Source organism: Myotis brandtii, unplaced genomic scaffold (genome assembly GCF_000412655.1).
Source record: "Myotis brandtii unplaced genomic scaffold, ASM41265v1 scaffold185, whole genome shotgun sequence".
Lineage (NCBI taxonomy): Eukaryota > Metazoa > Chordata > Mammalia > Chiroptera > Vespertilionidae > Myotis > Myotis brandtii.
The window spans coordinates 121,096-142,244 of record NW_005356870.1 but is presented as its reverse complement, the minus strand read 5'-3'; the positions used below and the strand labels follow the sequence as shown (position 1 = coordinate 142,244).

The following is a 21,149-nucleotide window of genomic DNA, read 5'->3' as shown; positions in this document are numbered from 1 at the left end:
GGGGTGGGTAGCTTTACCAAGGATTCACATCCACTACAAAAAAAATGTACGTTCGTTTAAGAGCTGGACCTTGAATTCAGCTCTATCTGGCCCTGCAATCCAAGAGCTTATATTACACTGTAATGACTTAAATTGCAGTTTTAGAAACAAAAACTTCCTTAGCTACCTTAGTTAGGCAAAACCACCTTAGTTAAGAAAAACTGCCTCTTAACCATAGAGCCCTATGTTATAGTTCCTTTCTTTGAAGGGGATGGTGCAAAGTAACTCTATAAACATTTAATGGTTTGAAAAAGAGAGCTCATTAGAGGGCTATTTAGAATAGGGCAACAGATGAGGGAAGCCCTTGAGGGCCAGGCAGGCTAGACCCAGGACTGGGTTTAGTATGGTAGGCATCAGGGGGCCATTCTGCTCTCCCCCCCGCACCCCCGTCCCAGCAGAGGGATTTTGTAATGGGAGGTGATCTGGTCACATCAGGGCCCCCACTCATGATTAGAGGCAGAAGAGAGACCACAATCCTATTTCCTGAGGAACACCACTCAACTGCTTCTGTTGTCCTTTTCAGTGAAGCTCATCCCCTCACTAGCTCTGTATAGTGGAGACTAAAGGCAGGAAGATGGTGAAGTAGGTTACTACAGTTAGCTATAATAAGGTGAGAAATGGGGATCATTAATGGAAATAGGAAAATTGTAGAATGCCAGTGAGAGTGATATGGTGATAATCAGTTTTCAAAAGGTAGAGTTGGCAAAGTGAAGGCTAAATACAAAGATTTGTAATGATTAGCCGTATAATGCCAGTGATGGATGATAGTGAAATAAATACCAGGGAGGTCACTATTGGAGTCCTCCACGGAGAGATGGCAATTGGGCATATATGAGCAGTTGGGACCTTGAAGAGCAGTTGGGACCTTGAAATAGGCAGAGAGGGAAGTGTTGGAGGCTGAAATGTGAAATAAGAGTTACCCGTGTTTTACAAAACAGATGAAGGCTCAGAAAGAGAAGAACAAAAAGTTGGAATGGATAACAAGAGGAAATGGCAGAACTTGCAAACATACTGTTTTAATTGGGGTAGGATGTTATGCAGTTCAAAGTCATTTTTTATCATTTTAGGGAAAGTTACTTCCCCTAAAGGTTGCTGGGAGGTGCACCAATCAGAAGTGCCCTCTGCTGCCATGGCTACCAAGGTGAGATCATAAGTAAAAACCTCTGTAGAGGAAGAAAGTGAGAAAGAGGGGCCGTTAAATGGACCTGTGCTGGCCTGCTGGTATAAGCAAGTTGTGGCCTAGCCAAGAGCTCCTTTTGTGACCATTAGCTTTGTGCTTCTCCCAGCATTTCCCCTAGAAGAGGACACTCGTGGAACCCACTCATGGCACCTTTCAGTGTTGTCCAACTTATATCAGTTTTTAATAGAACTTCTTCAGATCTACTGAACTTTACTTAGAGAATTATTTTGGTCAAGAAAACAACAACCACTCAAGCTATTTCAAACAATGAGAAATTTAACTGAGGGAGTTTGACCTTACAGAACCTTTAGAAAGCCTGGTAGAGTCAGAGAAAGCCACTGATGATATTAGGAAGTCAGCAAATTCAGGAATTTCAGGAAAATAGCACTAAACCAGATGGTTCTCAGGGGAACATTCAGAAGCCCCTGAAAACCTCACGTGTGCTAACAGCTGACGCCTTCTGGCTTTTGCTGATGTTAGAGGGGCAGTGATGGCTTCAGCTCCTCCTCTACTGCCCAGTCTAGCACAAGTGCCTCTCATTGGCAGAATGGAAATGTGAACCCCATGCTGGTTAGGGTTCTGTGAAATGTATTTTCCAGGCTTCCAGCCCCTGCCATGCAGGGGAGAACTGAGGATGGCAAAGATGGTGTTGCATCGTAACAGCCCACATCTTGCACAAGATTGAAGTCAATGAAACACACACACACACACACCAAAAACAACAACAAACACCACACAGTGTCACGCGCATAGACCTCTGAACCTTTGTTTCTACTTCCTGAGACAAAGGTCCACTGCCTTTTTCTTGATTCAAGATCAAGAGCAAACAAATAAAACCAAAACACAAAGCCCTTCTATTTCTTGCTGGGATGTGAGGTTCATGCGTGAGTATTTCTCTCATACTCCCTGAAGCTGACTCTCCTCTCTTCATTTGTGTAACTATTTAAAGTACACTTCTATTTCTTGCTGGGATGTGAGGTTCATGCGTGAGTATTTCTCTCATACTCCCTGAAGCTGACTCTCCTCTCTTCATTTGTGTAACTATTTAAAGTACCCCCTTCCTACCCCCCCCCCCCCCCAAGAAGTATCCAAAATCAGGATCTGTGAGACTACTACAGTGAAAATTAGGAAACAAACAAGTGTGTACAGTAGAGCTCAGGAATAACTAGATAACTCATAGTTCCTCAAAGGGAGTAGACTGAATTTTAATCATGGCCCCTGGTCTTATAACACATGCTGGCTTCACTACCAGTCAACCTTCAGAATATCTAACTTCCAGACCACCTTTCAATGTTAGTATTATAGAAAACTACATTTATGACAACACCTAAAAGTGCAAATTAGTGAGAGCAGAGAAAGAGGGAAAATTGAGGATGAACAGTACTAGAGGCTGGACATACATGATCAGGACCCAGCCCAGTATAAGTAGGCATGAGAGACTTTTTAGTAGATGAAAGTACATCAGTTTCTTATATTCTGACCTCTGAATATCGACTGACCTCTACTTCACATTATCATAAAGTCACATGCCTGAGCACACTCCATTCGGTGCCAGGCTCTAAGTGGTAATGGGGTAAAGGGTGACCTATATAGATTTTATAATCTCCCTCCTCATATAGTAACAATTGTTTTTGCCACTCAACTGTCTATAATCTCTTAAGAGTGGGGACCAAACCTAATTTCTTATTGTTTATCTAGTAAGTGTCTGCTCATTAGCTGGCACCATACACAGAATTGTGGGATGGATGAACTGAATGAAGAGTTGGCAAACTAGACTGCTGTGGGGCGGCCCACTGTGTTTGTGTCTCTCTCTGGGATGTGCATGTATGTATGTGATTTTGCAGTAGGTATAATTTTTATGCTGGATACGTTAACAATGTTGTATTCTGTCTACACAATTCAGCATGAGTTTGTGGTATGGGGACAGGTTCTGGGCAATCAGTTCTGTAGCATAATTTTCATTTCAGTGAGAAAAGATATCATCCTTCCCCAGGCTTGGGTAGGAAAATGGACCATAGGAGTGTTCTAAGAACCTTTAAGTGGAAAAGCATTCTGAGGTGTGTTTAATGCATTCTTTCTAATTGTGTCACCAAGTGAAATCTGAGCTCTTGCAGTGTGCTTGAGGAATTTAAATGTTATCAATTGGAATTGACATTAATTACCTTTGTGCTGCTTGGCATATGCTGGAACATTATTCCTACAACAATTCCGCCAAAGTCACTCAGACAATTATCTCTGTTCCAATCATCGTCATCATCACCATAATTATTGCTATTAAGTCTCATCTGAGCCAGGTTCTGCACACCATAGCCCTCTTCTCTCCCTGTCTCTCTGCAGGAAGTCCCATTCTCCCGCGTGTGGTGCAGCAACCGGCAGCCCCTGCACTGTGCCTTCTCCCTGGAGCGCTACACGCCCACCACCACCCAGCTGTCCTGCAAAATCTGCATCCGGCAGCTCAAAGGCCATGAACAGATCCTCCAAGTGCAGACATCAATCCTAGAGGTGAGAGCTAGGTCTACAGGCCTCCTGACCTCATTTCTAAAGGACAATAAGAAAAATATACCTATCACAGTCATGCTCTACAGGTAGCACTAACTCTTTTAATCCTTTTACTGATTGGACAAGTCATTTGGCCTTTACGTTGGCAACTCTACCTTTTGAAAACTGATTATCACCATCTCACTCTCACTGGCATTCGTCAGCTCTTTTAATCTTTATTACTGATGAGGGAAAATATACTTTTTCTCAGGCTTTGAATTAAACTGAGCTTCCCACTGGTCAGGGAAACAACCCATCAGAACTTAGGCCCTGTGAAGGGACCTTTGGGGAAGATACAGAGCTTTTTATACACAAAACCACAAGCAGTCTAACAACAGTCCATGGTAGGTTTGGAACATCATCTAAAATGCATTAGGTCTCTACAACTGAGACACACACGTGCCAGCAGGAGGCACAAGGTTACCACTGTGCAGTTTTATTTTGCTTCTGACTAGTTTTCCAGAAGTCAGTAGCCCCATAGCTGTCATTTCATCTTCAGGGTCTTGGCTCCTTATTGTCTTACAGTTTCTCAGACCCTCCAGGTTCAAGGTTCTATGCATCTCCATTTCCATTAAACCTAGACTCATCAATACAATAATACAAGATAAAATAGGTATCAATCTCATTCTACAAAGTAAAGAAATGGAAGTGCAAAGATGGAAAGGACCTTGTCCAATGTCATATCACTACTGAAGGGCAGAATTAGAATGGGAGTCAAAGGAGAATTCACAGTGGGAACTTTTTGTGAAAAGATACCTGATATCTGCCATAATTGTGACAGGCATTCCCTCCCATTGGTTACTTGAAAGTAGAGGGAGAGAGTAGCTGAGGGGTAGAATTAGGAGAGGCATGTGATGCTTCTTTTTAGCAATTCTAAAGTAATCCCTGGCTAGTTTAGACAAGCACATACATTTTATTGTTCACCTGAAGAATGTGTGTGTAGGTATGTATATGTGTGTGTACATACACATACATACATACATATATATTTATGTGTAAAGATATAAATAATATATGCTTATTCATTTCAACTTGGCAGAAGGTTTAACACATTTTGTATACATACAATTCAGTTTCAGAGGTGGTTTTTTTTTCTTTGAAAACTTGTAGCCTTATAGCATTATCACTTCCCTCCATTCTCATGTCAATTCATTGTTCATGCAAAATGAGTATTGCTAATTCCCCAAATAGTTTTTCTGAAGAGCAGATGACTTTCCAAAGGACTGTGCCTCAAAATTGATAGCTGTCTTAACTGACATGTTTATACAGTATTTGCATTCATTATGGCCAATTAGCATTATGTGCTAAAGTAGTTTTGATAGGGAAGGTATATCCAGAAACCTAGGTGGGATATTTTTAGAGTATCTTTTTTGAACAGCCATGGCATATTTAACACAAACATTTCAAAGTAAAATAAAAAAACAGAGGAAAGTTTTAAAATAAAAACCAAAAGAAAAACCTAGGTTTTCCTTTAGGTATTCAGGAGCATGAAGGAATAGGCAGAACATAAAGATGCCTCTGAAACAAATTGCCTTAAGTATGTTAATAGGCCAACAGAAGAATTTTAAGTTTAAAAGATTTTTAATGTTTAAGGCACTCAAATATTACAGATCAAATTCTGTTATTATAGGATATTTATGTAAAAGGAATGTGATAGAGTTGATACATCCTGGTACCTTTGCTCCTTGCTTAAATAAATTCTTGAAGTGCATGAAAGGAAAATGAGCTAATAAACATAATCTTATCCTTTACTCTCCAGTCGTTTTTTTAATGCTTCATGAAGTTTACAATCACTTTGAAATGCCTCGAAGAAGTAATATCATAGTATCTCTTGATAAAAGAAGGCAAGTACGAGAATAATACTTAGATATTCAATGTTGACGACAGTCATCCAATTTGTAAGCTACTGCATTTTAGAAGCTTTATGAACCCTTTTGATCCTGTAAGGATCGTTTTATTAATTGCTTCAAGTTTTTTGTTCCTGCTGGAACTTGGCCCAGTATATCTCCATCTCTTTGGAATAAACTGTAATTCTTAGGCAAATTTAGTTTGTTATAATTTCTTATGTCAGAAGAAAATTGATAACTTTCTGGAAAGCCACTATATTTCAAGAACCATTTTATGTGCTTTCACATACAACCTTTACAACTCCATGGATTACTATCCTATCTAATAAAGAGGGAATATGCTAACTGACTGCCCCGCCCTCAAAATATGGTGGCGCCCACAGCCAATAAGGAGGGAATATGCTAATTGACTGCCCCACCCTCAAAGATGACGATGTCCACAGCCACAAGATGGTGGCACCCAGTCCCCTCAGCCCCGCCGGGGCACCTGCCTCCAGAGTACCCCAGTCCCCTCAGCCCCCCAGCCACCCAGGGTCAACCCAAAGCACAGGCAAGCCTTGGATGGCAGCTGCCCAGCCGCCAAGGGCTGCCTGAGGCTCGGGTAACCAGGGCCAGCCGAGGCTTGCGCTGCTGGCAGTGGAAGCAGCAGAGGTGTGATGTGGCGTCACCTTCCCCTGATGGCCAGGTCACCTTCTGCCCCCGAGGGCTCCCGGACTGTGAGAGGGGGCAGGCCGGGCTGAGAAAACCCCCTCCAGTGCATGAATTTTCATGCACCGGGCCTCTAGTTATACTATAACAATCATACATGCTATCACAGTCTCAAAGAGGTCAAACTTCTTGCTCAAGGTCATAGAATAACCAGAGTCACCTACTGAGCTATCTGACTTCAAGACCAAAAACTGGGTGGATTTCCATACCATGCTACTTCAGGATTTCAGTCAAGGAGGCCTAATTTATCAGTCCTAACTATGGGCCTTGTCCATAATAAAAGCCTCCTCTTTGGGGGCTTAGGAACTAGTGACAAACATCACAGCACCAGCAATTTGTCTTTGAGTATAAAAATATATGAACATTGGGATGTTCTTTCCTTAATATTGTAGAAGGATGAGATGTAACTATTAATGATATGGGCTAGAGTAAGTATTTATTCTATAGATCTAGAAGAATGGAATATATTTCTTACATATATTTCTGCCAAGAGCTGTCTTGATTGAATGATCACTCAAGGTCCTTCCAAACTTAGGACTGTCTCACTACTTGGAAAAGCATACATCTGGTGATATATTTGATGAATAAAAACCATCCTTTTCTCCTTAAAAATATCTTGTTTTTTGTGGTAGATGGTTCAAGGAAAAGTGAAGATACATAAACTGCTGAAAAATTGAGATTAGATGGGGAGGAAGCAAAATAAATTCCAGACCAGACCTGTATCAATTAGTGAATCAGGAATAATAGAGAAATTATTAAATTGCATTATATTTCATGGCCACTAGGTTTTTAATAAGTTAGTAATAGGGTTGTATTGATTAATAAAATTATAATAATAAGGAACTACAACTTTTGAAGATTTTTAAAGATTTCTTTGAAATACATTTTTAATATTTCCCTTCCTCCCGATGTCCCTGTATATTTAGGCTTAGGGCTCCCAATTCCTACCTTACTTTAATGGATTATCTTAGTGTTGCTATTTCATGAATTTAACAATGGAACCATGAGAGGTAAAGAAGCATACACACACATATATAATTATGTATATAAAATAATATTGATTTTAAATATCTAAATGCAGTTATTATTCTCATTAAAAGTATTTGGTTCTTTATGTTCAGCCTCACATCAATCATATTCCTCCATGCCTCTTATCTACAAGATAAATACAATCATTCATATCCTCTCACACTTAAAAATTATTTCAGTAATCAAGGTAATATATCTTTTTGTTCTTTAGAGTAGCTATTATTGTGTCAATCTTTACAAACAGGTTGGTTCTTCTTAAATTTAACCCAACTGAATTAACTAACAATTACCACCAATTTACACTCTATAAAGCAACAGTATCACTGATCTAAAAATTATACTAATATGGAAGAGAAGGGAAGAATCATCAAGTAACTTATTTCATCATTCCTTATTAATATCATATTATTGAAAAATCTATTTTTGGTAGAAACAACTTTAATTGAGAATCTTACATGTTATAATTTTCCCTTACTTAAAGCAATTTTTCTTACCTTTCTTCCAGAAGTGTGGAAGTTGGGGATGATTTGTCTGTTACAAAAAGACAGAATACTTGGTATTTCTCATTGATTTACAACTCCCAAGCTAACCAGGTAGCAGCTGCTTATCTCAGATGTGCAGAGCATGAAAATCTACTGTTCCTCTGAATATTTAATTTAAACAATCAAAAAATGTGGTGTATCTACAGGATTCTTATTACTTGGCCCAGATGTCTTTTAGAATGCATCATAAATGTTACATAAAGTGTCATCCTTATGCATGGAAAATATTTAAATTTGGAAAATTTATAAGAGAAATGGGGCACACTTAGTAAAGTGTTAGTAAATAGAAAAATACTTCTTTTTAGAGTTAATCTCATAATATTTCATTCACCTTCAAACTATACCACTCTATTCATTTTTTCTGAAGACTTTAAATATCAAGGTGGTCTTTCTTCTACCAACAGTGAAGATAGAGCTTGGTGACTTGGTCAATTCCTAGATACCAGGAGGGCTTCCAGAAGCCATTTCTCTGTCTACTGCACTCCTATGGCATGGATACTTTCAATGTTTTCAGCTTCATTGGCAAGCCACCGTTTCATGTGTTAATACATTTGGGTACTCTTTTATAATAACTACCATGTTTTCTGGCATAGAATTCCTTTTCTTCCTCTAGCCCTAGTTTCTACCATATTTTCTAAGCACATTGTCCTGTCTTAAGTCAGGAAATATGTCTTGTAACATAATAATCATGGGAGTTATACAATCAAATACTTTTCAGGCCTTAAAATCCTGTTAGTCTACATAAAGTTATCAGCATCCACTCCAATGTGGCCCATTTCTGTGTGATTTCATGTTGGATATGATGACCCAATTGCTATGATGTACTGAAATAACAAATCTTCACTGAACAACTCTAAATCAGAAGCAAGGGCAGGTGCAGATAGCAGGCAGAGCCTTCCAGCCTGTACCACTCCACAGACTAGTCAAGGTTTCATCACTGACTCATGGCTGGATCATATTCTACCAAAGCAATTTAATTCTAAAACAAGACCACAATTTTTTTCTATAGAATCACACAACGTTAGAAATGGGGAAAACATAAACTTTGAGATGATCAACATATAATCAGTTTCCCTTTGTAGCTTTTTTGACAAGTGGCTTTCCAGCCATCATCTTTGGTCAGTCCTGACTCTCAGATCGTCATTCCTTGTGCTGAACTGAAATCTGCCATTTGGTAGTTTCATCCTAGTGATTCTAGATCTCTCCCCCAAAACAAAACAAACAAAAAACCATAAAAGTCTGATTCTGCTCTCACCTGATATATCGTCAGGAAGCTGATCATTGTGACTCTCCTGAGTGGGAGAGGCTGTTATAAATCTCCAGCATATGATTCACTAGGCTACTGAGGAGTTATTTACTACTTTAGTAGAGAGGGGAACCTGTCAGTCTATTTTAGAGTTCATCACAATAGGCAAGCATTTTGTGTATGTGTTAACACAGATTTTCTTAAAAAATAGAAGTGTTGACCAGGTATGCTTCTACTTGGATCTAATCATGCCTTCCTTGTCTGGTTTCAGAGTGAAAGAGAAACCATCACTTTCTTTGCACAAGAGGACAGCACTTTCCCTGCACAGACTGGCCCCAGAGCCTTCAAAATCCCCTACTCCATCAGACAGCGGATCTGTGCTACATTTGACACCCCCAATGCCAAAGGCAAGGACTGGCAGATGTTAGCACAGAAAAACAGCATCAACAGGTAATTGGGGGCAACTTCTGAAAGAGTATTTTACTCAAAGAGCTTTGAAGAATGAAGTGGGTTGGGTGTACCCTTGTGCTTACCAGGCTCTGAGTTCTTTGATTCCTCTGGCCATATTTCATGTGAGGTCCAGCTAAGTAAGTGCCACCCCACTCTGCCTTTGGGGACATAATAAAAAAGCCCTACTCTGGCTGTGCTCCCATCCCCAGGCTTGCTAATTGAGCCACACAAATGGGAGGGTTAGACTATGTCACGTTGGTGCTCGTGAGGGAACACAGCACAGTCTTGAGACAGAGATACATAAAGAAACAAGTTTCTCAAACCTCCTCCCTACCAACAGGTAACCTTAAGCATTACTTCACCCTTAATGGAGACAAGCTCAGCCTACAGAGGTAGGTGCCTCCATACAAAAAAGGACGTATGAGGATGGCAACTCTCAGGTTTGTAGGCAGAGGGCATTAGACAAGCAAAAGTTTGCCCAGGCACCGTGAATGCATCTGCTGCTTAAACCAACACTGCTTGTTATTGAGCTAACAGTGTTGTTGAGTTGAGAGTAGGTAAGAAAAAGCAGGATGATGCCACCAGAGCACTGGTGATGGGCAGGCAGGTTTTAGCTGCCCTTGATGGATAACTAGCAGGGGCAGGCATTGACAAATAATATCTCCTCTCTCCCGAACCCACCTTGCGTGCTCCAGAATGAATAGAAAAGAGAACAAGTAGTTTTGCCAGAACCATTTTAGTTCTCTTTTCTATGGTACTATTTTTTTTTGAGGCAAAGCCTTAGTTTCCTACTGTTTGGCTTGCTCTGTCATTTTCATTTTTTGTTCTTTACTTTCACAGACATGCTACCTGACTCTTTCTTCTCTGAAAGTGAGGTAGATGTCTGCCAACAAAGAACAGAGTGCTGTTCCCTATTCCAAAAGGGATCCAGAATGCAAGAGTAAGGACCCCACTAGAAAGTAGTCAGGCTCACAAAGGAAAATCAGGAGGAGGCATGGCGGCAAGAGAAAATGGAATTTACAGAGACAGCAGGTCCAAAAAGAACAGATCCATTCTTGAAAGGACATATATTGAAAGTGAAAAAATAAAAAAGTGAGTCAGAGGACTGGAAAAAAATATTAATTTGAATATTTCCCAGCAACTCTGAAACAGGATAAGATGTCTCATTTACAAGATAAACCAGCCGTGGGCAAACTACGACCCGCGGGCCGGATCCGGCCCGTTTGAAATGAATAAAACTAAAAAAAAAAAAGACCGTACCCTTTTATGTAATGATGTTTACTTTGAATTTATATTAGTTCACACAAACACTCCATCCATGCTTTTGTTCCGGCCCTCCGGTCCAGTTTAAGAACCCATTGTGGCCCTCGAGTCAAAAAGTTTGCCCACCCCTGATAAACACTATGGCAATTTTGTTTTCTGACCAGCAAGGTAACAAGAATGAAAAACTAATTCAGAAAACAGATTTGGGTTTAAAATAACGTTGGGCAGGGACTCAAAAGATCTGCAGGGCCCTCCTTGTTCAATCCACCTGGCTATAAAAGTTTATGAATTATTTTTAATATATTTTTATTGATTTCAGAAATGGAGAGGTAGAGAAAAATAGAAACATCAATGATGAGAGAATCATTATCAGTTGTCTCCTGCATGCCCCACACCAGGGATCGAGCCTGAAACCCGGGCATGTGCCCTGACTGGGAATCAAACCCTGACCTCCTATTTCATAAGTAGACACTCAACCACTGAGACATGCCAGCCAGGGAATAATTTATGTTTTTTAATTCATCATTTATAAGAAGTAATTACCACAAACTCTTCAGAGGTGCCATGGATGCTGTCATTAATTTGCTGAATGAGCTTGTGCATGTTCCTGCCTTGTTCCATTTTATTCTCCATTTACAGTACATATAAGAGAACTACAGTGACTGCCTCTAAAGACATTAGTTTCTGACCTTGCACGGCAGGGAAAATGCATCTCAAACTGGGAGACTAAGGTTTACATCTTTTTGTCTCTGGGCTCTAATGAGCAATAAAGGGCTACACAGGAGCAGACTGCCCCCTCCAGGGTCCAAGGTCAAGAAATGTGAGCACTTGATGTGTCTGTTTGTGGGCTTGCTTTTATTTTAGAAGATTCCCTTCTCCAGGAAAGTCTAAACCTCCTAGACCTAAGAAATACATATGACCTACTTTTTGAAAAATTTCTAACATGGTCCCTAGAAAATGTCGATTTTCAAAAAATGCTAGTTACTCCCTTTGACATTTTCATAATTAATAGCAAATTGAAATAGTATGAATATATGTATATATGTAATCTACTTCTACCTTTAAATCTCATTTAGTTAACATATTCAACATCAGTGAATGGTATTTCTTGCCCTCCTCTGTATTCTCTAACTTAACTCTCCAAAAATAATATAATTATTAAGTAAGAATGATGTAAACTAGGGGTCAACAAACTTTTACAAGATTCCTCTGTTGGGAAGGAATGCCACACAGTATATAGTTTAGACCAGCAGTCACCAAACAGTGGTCCATGGACCACTGGTGGTCCATGAGATCCGAAAGGTTGGCGACCACTGGTTTAGACCATATGGGGTCTGTTGCAACTACTCAGCAACTATTCAGCTCTGCTCCTGTAGTGTGAATCAACAGAGCATAGGCATGAATGTGTGCCAATAAACTGTATTAAAAACAGGCAAGGACCCCTATCTGGCCTATAGTACATAGTTTGCTGGCCCCTCATTTAAATGAGCCTGCCCTTACTCGGTAAAACTTCCATAGGATCTTATTGCTTCAGTCAGATTCTGCATCCCACCCTCTTAGGAGGGGAGCACAGGGTAGGGTCTTCTGCAGGCTGCTGTGTTTCCAGCCGAGATGGCCACCAAGGCATTCAGAGAAGAACAGGAGAAAGCCTGATGAAAATCACCTTGCATCATATTAGCTCATTCTCATTTTGCAGAAACTGTCGGACGCCTTTTATGTTTTCATTAGTTTACCAAAAATAGATCTTCTTCTACATGGGAAGAAACATGTGACAGAGATGAAGGGGATTTTCGTATGTAATTTGTCACAACTTTCTATTGAGTATTCCCAAATCACTGGTCTCGCTCTCATGTTTATAAATGATTTAGTACAGAACTGATCAATGTGTGTAAAACCCAGAAATCTAACATTGTCAGTATGCCCATATATCTGGGTAAGAAAGCTTTCTGCAGCTTGAGATTTCATCAACTGTGGCATCACAAGAGAAAGATAATCACATGGTCCATCTTTCTATGCAGAGAATTCACCGACCTTGATTTTGTGACAATACATTTACCTGATTCTTTCCTTCTTCTTAATTTCCAAAAGTGTTAAAAAGCTAGTAAAGCAAGAGCCCTCCAATCATGAAGGAAGAGTTTGCAAAGGAAGTGGAGGGAATCATTTGCTTTTATTTACTTGCCTTTGAAAATGTTCTTACCCTCTTTTTGGTAAATGCAAATGTCACTGATGATAATCTGCCTTTTTGCCAAACAAGTTTCTACTTAGATCTGAATAGGAGAGAAAAGAGATGGAATATGAAGTTAAAGGCTTAGTAGAGCAATTGATGAGAATGTGAGAAATGCCAGTACTGTGCTGTAAGGCAGCAACACAGGTGGCCTTGCAACTTCCCTGGCATATGGATTGTGCTAAATAAGCTCCCAGACTAGCAAATAATGTCATAAGTAACAGTTGCAGTAATTGATTCTGTGAGCAAACTCTGACTATTACTCAGAGTCCATACTTGCTGCATATCAAAGCTGAGATTGCACATTTATTCTATAAATTCAGCTGCAATTATTCTTGGTTTCATTGTCCTTGGCCACATGTGGTGGATAGAGGGATAGGGCTGAGATCTGAAGAACTGATTGCACAGGAGTTGATGGTGGGAAGCATTGCTGAGGACTAGGCAAATTAAATAATAACGGAAGCTGCTTCAACTCTAAGTATTCTCCCATCTCTAAACCTCCCCAGCACTTTGTATTTTTATACTTTATTTTTTTATTATAGTTAAACATATATTAGGGGTAATTCAATAAACTTTTCTTAAATGAATGACATGAACTTTTTCATTGGATAGTATACTTGACCTTAAACACTTGCCTCCTAATAAATAGAACAGTTATGATAAGCATCAAAGGATGTTGAAAGATGGTCTCAAAAGAAAGCAAGTTACATGGCTTGTGTTGTGGAGAATTCCTGTCTTTTCTCTCAGGTCATAGATAGTACCTGAAACCATTAGATAATTCTTTTTTTAAGATCTCATGATTTTCATAGTCCAGATACCCTTCTGAAAACATAGCCAGCGTGACCAAGTTGCTACGGGAACAGGTGCTGGATAAAGTGCATGAGATTTGGGAGGATGAATAGCGAGGAAGCAGCCAAAATGGAAGAAAGAATTCCAAAATAGAAAATAGCAGATAAATTACATCTTATTAATACTTTTAAAGAAAATAATAGTATACTTATTTGAAAATGTGTAGGCACTTCCAAAGAGACAGATTTCTTATTGGTCAACTGGTTGAAATAGTTCAAGTGTATTTCAGATGCTCGTGTTCATGGGTGATGGTGAAGAAATCATAAACAAATGAAATACTTCAAACCTCATAGCTGATACACACAGTACTATAATAACTTGTCTTTCCACCAAATCTTTTAACAGGACCTCTAATGACAAGCAGAATCTTCTCACCCTAAGGTCATACCCTTTCATTCTTTCTGTCCACCCTCTTAATTGGACACACAGGAACGGTGAAATGGCCAGAGGGCAGTGGGAGAGGACAGAGGAAGGTCACAAGGCAGCTTATTAATCTGTCTCCAAATAACTGTTGAGAATTCACTAGAAGTGAACAGTGCCAGCTTCAGCTTTCTTATGGGAGAAGAAAGGAGGGAGGAGAAAAGAGAAGATGATGAGAAAAGACAGGAAGACCACTGTGCAGGGTCACTCCAGTGGCCACTGAGACTGGATGTTTCCATTCCTGTGTTTCGGGATTTATTATGATTACACCAAACTAAGCTTTCTCAGTTCTAAAAGCTCGAGGCTAGAAAATACACTCTAATGCTTAAATGTAGAAATGGATGTGCAGCTGCCATTTCTAAAAAAACAATCTTCATGACTCTTTTAAGGAGAATTAATATATAGGGGGATAGCATTGCATGGGTCCTTGGAGGTAAAATCTGATGAAGTTCAAATCAGATTTTCAGGTTCTGGCCCAGTGGACTTACACAGGGTCTGAAATTTAAAGAGCCCTTACAGTGAAGCCAGCGGGATCCAACACAGTAAAGTTATGGTGCTTGGGCTTCATTCCACCACAGTCAATGACTCATGAAACTCCCCACTAACATGAAGCTGAAAATGACAGCCCTGAGACAAGTTTAGCCATGAACAAGCTGTATAGGGTTTGTACGTGGCAGGTGTCCGTCCTTAAGGCATATGGGCAAGCAGCTCTTCATGTTCCTCCAGGAGAACCAAAGTCATCCTCCCGTACCTTCTAGGCAAGGGATGAATTTGTCCTGATCTTTGAGGGAATAAGCTTTCCTCCTTTAAGATAATTTAGTTTTCAGAAAAGATGGACATACCAAGTCCCCTTTAGAGTCTAAATAACCCCCATGCACAATGCTGTCATAAGCAGGACTCAAAAACCAGACAATGTCAGGGTGTCTGAACTGGATGTTTTCATAATTTGAGAAAATGAGATTATAGGAAGGATTATACCTAGTTTCTTACAGTATCCTTTAAGTGATTAACTTTCTCCCCCAATTATTCGTGAGGCTTTATCAAGCACATAGTATTTTGCAAAGGGAGAAGTATAGACATTCAGCCCTTCCCTCATTCAGGATTAGCACAGTGGTCTTTCCTTTTGGAACAAATAGCGGTCATTCTGCATCACCCTCAGGATGCTTGAAAATGTTTTGAGGCTATTGAAGTGGGAAAATAATTTAAATGAGACCTCTTTGTCCATGGTATACCCCAATTCAAAGCAAAGTAGAGATCCGATTTGATAGTTTTCAGTGCCCTTCATTTCCACATAGGAGAAATTCACATGGACTTCAACTGTCAGAAATGAAACTAGAGAACTGAAAACAGGGCCCACAATTGGCTTTACTCTCATCTGACAACTCACAGGCTGTCCTGGAAGCTCCAGGGCTCTTCACACATCTTCCAAAGAAGGAAGCATCCTTGCCATCCCCTTTCACGAACCAGACAATGGACTAGGCAAAAGGAAAAAGGAGGAGGGAAAGTATATTGCTAAATGTGTTGGCCTCAAAGAATTAAGGCAGCACTTTTAGGGCAAAAAGTATGGAACTCGGCATGTTTTTAACGGCCTGTGTCCTTTCCTTTGGGTGCTCCATCCCAGCTTTCTTTCCACTGAAGGCACTAGAGGGCAACGGGCACAGGTTACATTTTGGTGATGTAACCGACTGGCTTTACCCTGAAAGCTGCTTTGCTGTCTGTTGAATGCCCAGTGAGGTGAAGTTTGTACATGAAAGCTTGATGAATGGATCCCGTGCTTATGGCATGTCCAGTTACTACCATATGCAATAAATGTGTTTTTCTTTTCTATTTGCATTTAAACAACCAGACGGAGGATTGGTTTTGGTCACATAAGAGAGGCTTTCATTAAACGAGACAATTAGGATGATAGCAGGGATATTAAGATTTTTTTTTTCATTATGACTATGTCTCAATTCCCTATTTGGTACTATACAATAGGATTATGCATTATTCTTTTAATGATGTTTCCCAATTGATTATAGGAAGCTAAGCTTAGTTTTCACTTTTTATACTGCCAGCCTACTCAAAAAAATGTTTTTAAATATACCTTTTAATATTAAAAATAGTTGTCTTAATATACATGGCAATAGTTTGTAGAATATAAACAAATTTGCTGCCCTCATGTTACAGATGCAAGTGCTCCCTTCTACTTGAAAGTGTGGAGTGAGATCTTAAATTCTGAATGAAATTATGGCATGTACCAGTTGTGAGGTATCTTTGATGCTAAGGATGGGATGCTACAACTCAAATGTGGTCCCTTTCTATATTTTAGGAGGAAAATCATTCTCACTTAGTCACAAGAATAGCTCACAGCTTGTGAATAGGTATATTGGCCCCCTGGTAATATGGTTCTGAGTAGCTAAAAATAAAAGCTTTGTTATCTGGAATTGGAGCAAAAGTCCAGCTATAAGTGTAATGTGCCCTGGGTAGCTCTTCAGAGCTTCAGACCTGTGCCTTCCTCCATTGCTGTTATCTGACCTCTATTAACTGATTGAGGATGTAGAGTTACCATTTCCCAAGACACCTGCATTTGAATCATAGCTTTCAGAGCCTAAAGAAAGGGTGGTATCTCTAAATTCACAGTGAATGAACACCTAGTGCCTTTTCCTTTTCATAAAATCAGTCCTGTTACAGTAGTATATAAAGACCTAACATACAATGTTTCATAGTTCCTCCAAGCCACTCCTCCTGTTTGCACCCAAAGAACAAAACAGAAGTAGCCGTAAATATTTCCAAAAATCCTAAAATCTAACCTAATTTCCATGATTAATCTAACCTAATTTCCATGATTTTTAGATTCTATATAAAAATGCAGTTTGTGACCCCCGTACACAAGTTGGCCTGTGTCTAGCTAGTGAAATTTTTAAGGCCAAGATTTATGTTCCTAATTCTGCCCTGGTTTCCATATTAAGTATGGGATTTTAACTGGGGTTCAGGGGTGGGGGGTGGGGGAGTCTCAGACAGATGAAATTAATCATGGCAATAAAACAAACCCCAGGAACTCAAGTGAATAGAAAACACGTAGGCTAGAAAAGAAAATTAAACTTAATAAACTATTACTATTCAGTGAACTTAGGTGGATACATCTGTTAAAGCTATCTTAGCATGAGTTTTTTACAGTATATCTGTATTCTTTCAGGGAGGGTTCCAAGGGAAAAGATAAAGTCACTGAGTCCATAGTGCTTAGGACATATGAATAGAACGGAGGACACAGAACGGTCTAAGGAAAATTCCTAAAATTTACAGAGTAGATAATCTTATAGCATATAGCAGCTTTAGAATATCACCAAAAAATAAAATCTTATTTTTTAAATTACCTCAGTCAGAATTTGAAAATGCTATAAAATGTTCCCCAAAGTTCAGTGCATACAACAGAACAATTTGAAGCATCTAAGATGAGAACAAGCATTTACTTCTTTAAACATTTTTCAAAGAAAAAAATAAGTTTTACTTAAAGGCATTCAAGCTGAATTCCAGGACTACTGTTTTTGCTAAATGTTATTTCATTTCAAAAAAACAAACAAACAAAGATATTCAGGGAATTTTTTAAATTAACTATTACTATGAATTCTCTTTTCTAGTATTAACAATGCTCTCTGCATTGTGTGTGCATTTATTTGCTGGTGTCCAAATGCACCAGTATAATTAGGAAGCGAAATGGATCACATAGATTTGGGTCAGCATAATTTTAAAAGGGTGGTATGAAGATGACCAAATGAATATATGGTATACTAATTTTCAAAAAGCCATAGTGCATTTGCACATAAGCAAGCAGTAAAATGATTCAGATGTCTGAGGAATAGCCTATTGCATTGGGATTTTAGGGTTTTCTATATATTAATTATTCTGGCATAGAGAGGTAAATGTAGTTTAATAGGATGTCTGTTTATCGCAAAGCTAATTAAATCATTTTTAATAAGGCTGATATGCTCCTATATGTACCTACTAAAAATTAAGTGGAATGTGAGATTTGTGTATGTTTGCTGAGCAAGCATCCTTATATAAATTCAGAGAATAAATCTGAAACGTGCTTTGGGGAGCACATTTTATTGCTCCAATATGTTCAGAGACCTATGCCAAATGAGAGTTATATTTCTGTCCTTTTTTGATCATGTAGCTTCCTTCAGCCCTGGGTGCCTTTTCTACATATCAGGACTTTTGCAGGACTTTTCAGAATCAAGTGGCTGACAGGAGTCATTCTCCACTCTGCTCCCCTCCATCTAGGCAGGTGTATTTATAACACCTTCCCTCTCACCCCCACGGATTTATGAATTTTTTAAAATGTTGTGTTGGGACAAAGATTCGTTACAATCTCCCAAACATATTCTGTGTGCCTCTCCTAAAGCTTCTTATTGTGTTCTTAAGCCCAGGTCTTCCTCGCTAGTCTTGAAATGTCAGAGATCTGGAGCAGTTACTGAGGATAAAGTGGACAGAGTACTTGAGGCAGAACATGTAGCTCTGGGATTCCGCAGTGTTGGCCCTCTAGGTGCTTCTTTCCAAATGCAGCACCAAAAAAGTTTAGTCTAATCTTCCTTCAGATAGCGACTACCTCTGGAAACCTAGGTTGGTGTTAGTACAGTGTGGGGTCCACCATCTGCTGTCTATAGCCCAGAAGCTAGGATAGGTTTTACATGTTTTAAAATGGTTGGGGGGGGGGGGGTCAAAGAAAGTAATATTGTGTAACATGGGAAAATTATATGACAGTCACATTTGAGTTCTCTAAATAAAGTTTTATTAGAACACAGCCATGCTCATTCACTTATGTATTGTCTATGGTTGCTTTCATGCTACCATGCAGAGTTGAGTTACTGAAGAGGCATGAGACCTCTTCAGTCAAAAATATTTATCCGGCCCTTTACAGAAATATTTCTGAACCCTTGCAGTAAAAAACAGTATAACTGGGGTTACTGGGGTCATAGGAATTCTAAAAGTCACTCCCTTAGGACTATAGTCCATTATTGGTAAAAAGCAAATACAAAATATAAACCAAAAGAAAATGACTAATCTGTACTTCTATTGCCGTGTTTGCTAGCATTGTTGTTTTTGTTTTTGAAATGATAATGGAGAGGATAAAGAATTGTTTACCCATACCAGGAATAAGTGTATGTCCTGTGGTCATCACGCTCATAAATTACACGGAAAAAGATGGTTACACAGCCCATGCAGAGTCAACTCAGACTTACTCTCTCAGTTTGCCTCTTTCTCAGCTATTCCTCTAATTTGTACATGCTGCCTAAATTTTGATTGGGGTGTGTCAATTTATTACTAGACCTGATTATATAACTTTTCCCACAAACAGTCCACATGACCAGGAAGAAGTGACAATATTCAAAACAATGTTTTTAAATAAGAGAAACTAGCTGTCCACACCCAAGTGAGGTTAAGGTTGCTTTGCCATTTCTTTTTTTAATGTAAAAATAAATAACAATAGTTGATTCTAGGGCCCTTGGGATGGGGGGTAGAGGTGGAGAAGGAAAGATAAGTAGAAAAAGACACTAGAGAACATTTTAAGCTGGCCTTCTCCCTTTCTCAATTAAAGATTCAGAAGTAGTAATAAGTATATATAGTGTCCTGATATTTATAGTATTTGGCAATCAAACAGTCCCTTAACCCCTTTGATAAAATAGCACTTTATTCACTCAAAAGTACCATGTATTGCTTGTGAATGGTAATGTGCCCTTAAAAAGCTTGTCACCTCTTCCAAGCGTTCTTCACTGTATGAGTCTACTTACTTTGTGATTATATGCTGAATGTGATGATAAAAAGTAGTGCCAACCTCAATATAGGCAATTCTTGGTTGACTCTAGAAATTCTTTTCAACTCATCAGAATTTTACCAGAGGTGACATTTCTATCCCTGTTGTAAAAAGTACCTAAGAAAAACTGTGACCTTTAATACTTTATGTTGCCTCAGTCTTTATGATAGCATTGTTATTATCAAAAAAGGTTATTTTTTTCACTGAAGATCCCATCATCTGAAAAAAAAAAAAAGCTCATGCCAATCAATTACTCAATTTATGGATATTGAATAAATGCCTGTCACAGTATTATGATAAGTGCTGTTGCAGAATCAGAAAATTAACTACCTATGATCCTTCCCCTTAAGTTGTCTGTATTCACACTGGAAAGGCCAAGCTCATATACAGAAAATATATTAACCATTTTATTCACATGAAAATTTAAGCACAAGCATAGAAAGAGTACAGAGGAAAAATAAATCACTTTGAGCAAAGAGGAATGAAAATTGAAACAGGTTATAGGAGTGTAGGATCTGATAAACAGAGGTAAAGAGAGAAAGTGGGCATTTCTAGTGAACAAACTACATTGAATGAAAGCAAGAAGCCAAGTATTACTGAAGTCAGCATTAAAGGCTGAAAGGACAAAAGAATACTGAGTAAAAATTTATACATGTTGCCTGAGCTAGGGTGAGGGCAGACTAAGGAATACACTGAACATAAGTGGAATAGATACTCGATAATGGAAGAAATAGAATGCAGGGTATATTAGAGTTTGGAGGCATAAAGAGATATCAAGCTTTTGTTGTGATTCAAGCTATACAATGATAGAGCACAAATTAAATATAAGTACTATAAATGGAGAAGGGTGAAACTGATGAGTATGTCAAAAAGAAACAAACAACATAAAGGGAAGACTCAAAAAAAAAATGCCTTAGTGTGAGAAACTGGAATGATAGTTGTAATTACTGAGATAGGAGGCATGAAAATTAAGTATAGATAGATAAGATAGATAGTAGATAGATAGATAGATAGATAGAT

General features: G+C 38.9%; 1 protein-coding gene across 1 annotated transcript in view; it reads left to right on the top strand.

The window, feature by feature from the left end:
• The window catches only part of UNC5D (unc-5 netrin receptor D), a 226,256-nt gene that overhangs the window by 199,443 nt on the left and 5,664 nt on the right, over positions 1-21,149 (top strand). The window contains exons 16-17 of the mRNA XM_005864024.2: positions 3,557-3,721; positions 9,401-9,579. Of these exons, the coding sequence (XP_005864086.2) occupies positions 3,557-3,721; positions 9,401-9,579 (344 nt within the window). The remainder of the gene's footprint in view (positions 1-3,556; positions 3,722-9,400; positions 9,580-21,149) is intronic.